The following is a 7,047-nucleotide window of genomic DNA, read 5'->3' as shown; positions in this document are numbered from 1 at the left end:
AGTTTAACATGACAGCAAATGTACAACGTTTCGACAAGGTTTTGTCATCATCAGGTACCGGCCATTATTATACATTCAAGCCGTCTTCAAGGAATTAAATGAGTTCATTTTCTACTACTGAAGGTGAAATGATAAACTTTATATATATATGGGTGCGAGATATGTCTAAACAGGGCGTACTTCTAAGACTTGTTGACTCGATCAGAAGAGTTTTCGATTATAACTTGGGTAAATTTGTATCCTTGGTGTCTAGACTTTATGCTTTACATGGAAGAATGTCTTAAAATATACAGTGTATTTTATTAATTTATTAAATACATACAATCCTCAATTTTTTGGCTAAATTATGATATCTTTGTTCACACAAGTGCCAATCAATGAATCTATTGGTTGTACTCTTTCCTACGTAACTTGTATTAAGTAGATGATTATTTCTGCAAACACTAACCACATAAATTGCATTTCCATTTAATGACTTTTTTTTTATAATCAGTTTGAGGGAATAAGTGCGGGTTGTCGTTTAACGCCCAATCTAGCTGAACATGCTTGACTACAAAACCAAATGTTCGGTTATATTTAGGGGCTTTTTTTATGTTACAGATGTTGATGATACATTTGCTGGTATTGTTTCTTGATAAAATTTCTAAATTCATTACACTCTAACATTTAACTTACTAATGAGAAGGGAGAGAAGCAATTATTCCTTGACGTTACACTTCAAAAAAAAGTAAATATAGTTTTTAAAACAAAAATATTAAAATCTCAAACTGATCTTTATTTCCATCAGACAAAAATTAGGGATTATTAAAAATTTGATTCGCCACAGTTAACATTATTTCTAATTCTAAACAAACGTTATGTGAGGGAATAAATTATTTGGAAAGAGCACTGGAGTAAAGAAAAACTGGTTTTCCCGTTAATGTTGTTAGAAAATGTCTAGTCATTAAAACGGTTTCAAGGAAAAAAGAAAACTGGTTTTCTCGTTAATGTTGTTAGAAAATGTCTATTCATTAAAACGGTTTCAAGAAAAAAAAAGAAAACTGGTTTTGTCGTTAATGTTGTTAGAAAATGTCTAGTCACTAAAACGGTTTCAAGAAAAAGTAAAGAAAACTGGTTTTTCCGTTAATGTTGTCAGAAACTGTCTAGTTACTAAAAAGGTTTCAAGAAAAAGTAAAGAGAACGAATTCAGATAACTTGGTTTATTGCGTCGTTCCATAAGTATCTAGTTTATCAACTACAGTAGAAAGAGAGAGAAATAAAAAAACATGCAAAAAGAACAAAAATAATATAACTTTCCATCACGAGTAGATTTAATTTCTAACAGAAAGAATAAAACTAGATGTATTTGAAAGAGATTGTTTGTGGTATAAGATGTAGGGATATAAAAATCTTTACACTGGAAGATTTGGTGAAATTTAAGTTGAAGAATGGAAGAACATGGACGTCTACCAAAAGTTTAACGATACACAACATTACAGTGAAAATAAAACATTTGTTGTGAGCTTAATTTTAACAAACGCAAAATAAAAGAAGCTATTCTAATAAAACGAAAATAGCATTTTAATTTAAGGTCAAGATTACTAGCAGGGGTATATAAACGTATTGTATTATTGTTCCATTTTCAGATGTGCATACTCTTTAGTTCAATATTTCAAAACAAGTTTCGTTGTTTTTGTTCTTGTTCAACATAAATTACGACAAAGAACTTCAACGAGGAAACAACAGTAGTAAACGTAACGTTATACAACTATATATCGTATATAATACGTGCAGAAACGCAGGTATTTAGTTATGAAACCATAGTGAGGTTTTTTTTTAAGAGTGTGTATTTTTATGGGACCTGTTAACCTTGAACATCAAACAAGTGCGCAAATAACCTCATATAATCAACCATTCAATACTTCTGTGAAAGAAAATAATGCATTGTCCTGTTTGGATTCAAAGAATATTTTTTATAAGCATTAAGTGCACATTTTAGCACAAATGTTTTTGATTTAGAAAATGAAATGAATTAATAAATATAAATATTTTTAATATATAGATATAGCTATACATACGTGTGTGTGTGTATAGTTAAAAGTGAGATATATTCCTGAAATTTAATTTGATATTTTCAGGCTGGCGTGTATTGGCTAGAGTTATTCGACAAGTACGCGGCTAACTTTTCAGTACTCCTAATCGCCATAGCAGAATGTCTTCTGATATCCTGGAATTATGGTAAGTGTTGACGTCAACAGCTTTAGTGTTTGTAGAAAAAAGAATAACAAAAAGAAACTTCAAATGAATGGATTCATTGTTTTGAATTACTTTAACAAATAGAAATATTTCTATATAGAGGGCGCACCCAAATTCGTCCAGTTTGAAAGCCTCATGCGATAATTTGCTGAAACTGTTTACCCAACATTAAAAATACTCTTTGGGAGCATTTCTATGACGACATGCTTTGAAACTGACGTTGCAAAAGTTGCACGTACGTCACACTATTTAGCTTTGTAGTCAGCAAAACACATTTTGCTCTCTTCTGTTCGTTCACGATTTTGAGAACGTGCAATATTGTGCTATTCTTTGGTTGATATAAAATTACAGTTTTCACTGATTTCCAAGTTTAAAACAAATAAACATTAAAACTTCATATTTCAGTTGCTGTAAAGGAAAGTACATTTTAACGGCTACAATAGACTGAGATTTCAAAATAACGAGATGTCTATACAAGTTGTTTGTAAAATGTAACACTGTTAATTATCTATCGTTTTATAAATTGAAAGAAAATGCTTCAAATCCACACTAAAAATTAGGTAAGCATTGAACTTTATACGAAGTTTGATAGGTTTATGTAGTTGATATATTTTATAATTTAAAACAGAATAAAATAGAGATGTAAGTTTAAGAACTATGGCCAGAGTTGTATCTAAAATCATAAACAGATGTCCACTGTTTATATTAGACCAGCACAACATACCCGCGCTCCGCTACGGGATTCAAAGGTCCCTCATGATTTTCAGAGGCCCGAGTGTAGCGATCAAACCTCTCCATTATACCCAGTTACTTCTAGAGCTACCTCAAGGGGAGTACGTACCCGAAAAAAAAATGCATGAGAACATTCCACCCGTTGTACCTCGGGGCGTGTGCTAAATCTGGTCCCAGTAGTATGTGAACACAGCTTCAAAAATGGCGTTCTATGGATTTCGAGAGGGGGAGAACACGGAAACAAAATCCGATGCCATATTGGACTACATTGACTCTACAAGTCTGCTCTACAGTCCCCATCATGCTTGGGTGACTTTCCTTTTGGTAAGGAAGCTACGCCATATAACCATATTCGAATACATTGACTCTACAAGTCTGCTCTACAGTCCCCATCATGCTTGGGTGACTTTCCTTTTGATAAGGAAGCTACGCCATATAATTAAGGACATTCTCCGGGTCACCTCAAGTCCGACTGTCAAGTTTGTTCTTGCTAGCTCTAAAACTGTGAAGTTCGCGGTCAAACAAACAAACAACTTGAATTAATACAGAGATAATCAAATTACAGTGAAAACTCATTAATCCGAACGCTTTTGTAATGAAGCTTATCTTCCGATTTATCGAGACACCTGGATAGTCGAATCAGTTACTCTAAATCAGAGTTTCTCAAAGTGTGGTTTGAGGTTCACTGGTGGGTCGCGAAGGACCTCCAGGTGGTCCGCGGCCTGGTCCAAAATGCATGTCACTGACGCGCAACGCCATGGCCGAGGTTATACGAGATAGAACAGAACATATAGGTGGTCGGCGGGGGTCTTTTACCCCCCTTTCCCGAAGTGGTCTGCGGGGTCAAAAAAAAGTTTGAGAACTATTACTTTAAACATACTATTAATACTAATATCGGTCGATAACTGCAAGGGTGACAACTAATAGGGGTTTGCATGTTGCTGATAAACAAAATGCAGCAGTTTTTTATTGCATATGTCGTCTATAATCATGACAACTAATAGGGGTTTGCATGTTGCTGATAAACAAAATGCAGCAGTTTTTTTATTGCATATGTCGTCTATAATCATGACAACTAATAGGGGTTTGCATGTTGCTGATAAACAAAATGCAGCAGTTTTTTTATTGCATATGTCGTCTATAATCATGACAACTAATAGGGGTTTGCATGTTGCTGATAAACAAAATGCAGCAGTTTTTTTATTGCATATGTCGTCTATAATCATGACAACTAATAGGGGTTTGCATGTTGCTGATAAACAAAATGCAGCAGTTTTTATTGCATATGTCGTCTATAATCATGCAACTTTCATAATCAGAGTGCCATATTGTGTCATTATCTTCACATATATCACAATTTTGTTCAAACCAATGACCTACTAACGGAATACAAATTACATAGTGCATGTATTATCGCCCCCCCCCCCAGTGGCACAGTGGTATGTCTTCGGATTTACAAGGCTAGAAACAGGATTTCGATACCCGTGGTGAGTAGAGCACAGAGAGCCCATTGTCTAGCTTTGTACTTAACTTCAAACAAATAAACATGTATTATTGTTTTCTTTGTATAAACAAACATCCCGTTTTAATGATGATGATATTTCTAAGCGTCTTCGTTTTGAAGCACTATGACTTGTCGTGACATAAAGCACTGATCACTCTGACGACCTCTGAATATTTGTTATAATTTATACGTACATCCCTACTTTAAAGGTCGTTCTCAGATAAACTGTCATAAGCCGGTACCCAATGCGAGTGCAGACTTTTTTTGGTCAGTAATAATCACATTGTTTTCTGTTCTAATCGACTTCTAAATTGATGTATATATTAATTATTGAATCATGTATTCATAGGAAGTGCATGTGTGTTAATTATAGAAAATGGCTGTTCAGATTTGGAACGCGGATATACGAATTATTGACTAAATTTCCTGTTGTGAAGATTTACTACGTGAAAAACTATCCGGGTTATCGATGTCATTGTTCATTATGTAACTTTATTTTTCAATGTGACTTTTTAGCTATACTTTTGTCATTCAGTTTAACTGTATGAATGTGTTTCAATCTGAGACAAGACTGTGTATTATAACGTAACGTTACTGGGTACTTTTAAGTAGAGGTGTTAATGGAATGCGTTTCAACTGAGACAAGACTCTATATTATAACGTAACGTTACTGGGTACTTCTAAGTAGAGGTGTTAATGGAATGCGTTTCATACAGGTGCTGATCGTTTCCTGAACGACATTGAGAAAATGATCGGTCCACGTTCCAATGCTTGGGTAATATTCTGGTCAATAATGTGGAAATATCTAACCCCAGCTACTCTTCTGGTAAGTGAAATATGTTGTTTATTGAATGAAGCAAAAACTCTACTACTTCAAAACCAACAAAAGTATAATCACCTTATTTTCAATTATTGCGGTGCACTGTTTAAAAACAATTACACCTGATGCAATAGATATGAGAACGCTGCTGTAACAACTCAAATCCGATGCAATTATTATGGGAATATTATTGCAACAAATAATACATCATGTAATTGTCATGAAAACACTGATGTATAATTCGCATTTAATACAATAATTATGGGAACCGTGTTGTAAGAGATCACATTTAATACCATAATTATGGAAACCGTGTTGTAAGAGATCACATTTAATACCATAATTATGGGAACCGTATTGTAAGAGATCACATTTAATACAATAATTATGGAAACCGTGTTGTAAAAGATCACATCTGATAGGATGATTATGGGAACACTGTTGTAAGAGATCACATCTGATAGGATAATTATGGAAACACTGTTGTAAGAGATCACATCTGATAGGATGATTATGGAAACACTGTTGTAAGAGATCACATCTGATAGGATGATTATGGGAACACTGTTGTAAGAGATCACATCTGATAGGATAATTATGGAAACACTGTTGTAAGAGATCACATCTGATAGGATGATTATGGAAACACTGTTGTAAGAGATCACATCTGATAGGATGATTATGGGAACACTGTTGTAAGAGATCACATCTGATAGGATGATTATGGGAACCCTGTTGTAACAATTTGTATTTAATACAATTATAGTGGGAGCACTGTAACAACATATCACATCCGATACGATTAATAAGGTAACACTATTTAAACTATCTATTTAATACAATTATTTTTAAAAGAATACTTGTTGTTTGCCAAGTTTAAATTGATACAATTATTATAAGAATCCTCTTACAATAAATCTTGTCTAACGCAATTATTATGGGAACACTGTAGCACAATTCACACATGAGGCAATTTTTATAGCTACAGCTTATAGGCTAATCACATCAAATAATATTTTTATGGAGTCAGCATGTAAACTAATCAGACTTTATTCAGTATATCCTGGGTAAAGTGAGAACTAACCACACATATTACAGTTATTGTGGGAACATTATTGGAGCAAACCATATCCGATACAAAAATTATGGGAACATCACTGTGCAAATCACACTTGATAAAATTATTATGGGAACACTTGCACAGATAATCCTCGATACGATCACTATGGAGACATTGCCTAAAAATTCAAACTTTATAAATTTTTATTTTAATAATAAAACTCTTGAGAGAAATCAGAATACATTTGTAATGGAATCACTGTTGGAATAACATAACACCTGAAACAATCATTATTGGCATAGTATAGGCAGTGTGGAAACTAATCACATGTGTTACAATTGTTATTATTGTATTGTGGAAATACTGTAAGACTAAATTGCACCTGATTCAATTATTATGTGAACATTGTTGTAATAAAGTGCATCAAAAAAGATGTATAATGGGAACACTGTTGTAACAAATAACATCTGATGCAAGTATCATTGGAACATTGTTGTAATAAATTACTACACTTGATACTAGTATTATTGGAATGTTGAAACAAATTTCACCTGATACAAGTATTACTAGAACATTATTATAACAAATCCTACTTGATATAAGTATACACCTGGAAAAAAGTTAAGCACCCCCACATATTTTTCAGGATTGCTTATTGAAAATAAGGTTTAATTTTCATGATGTTGAGCAATGTTT

General features: G+C 33.3%; 1 protein-coding gene across 1 annotated transcript in view; it reads left to right on the top strand.

The window, feature by feature from the left end:
* LOC106460812 (sodium- and chloride-dependent glycine transporter 2-like) overlaps positions 1-7,047 on the top strand; it is a 34,602-nt gene that overhangs the window by 21,042 nt on the left and 6,513 nt on the right. Inside the window, exons 10-11 of the mRNA XM_013920553.2 lie at positions 2,118-2,217; positions 5,188-5,297. Coding sequence (XP_013776007.2) covers positions 2,118-2,217; positions 5,188-5,297 — 210 coding nt within the window. The remainder of the gene's footprint in view (positions 1-2,117; positions 2,218-5,187; positions 5,298-7,047) is intronic.

The sequence above is a fragment of the Limulus polyphemus genome, unplaced genomic scaffold, assembly GCF_000517525.1.
Source record: "Limulus polyphemus unplaced genomic scaffold, Limulus_polyphemus-2.1.2 Scaffold840, whole genome shotgun sequence".
NCBI classification, from domain to species: Eukaryota; Metazoa; Arthropoda; class Merostomata; order Xiphosura; family Limulidae; genus Limulus; species Limulus polyphemus.
The sequence above is the reverse complement of the archived record's forward strand: the minus strand, read 5'-3'. Positions and strand labels throughout refer to the sequence as shown.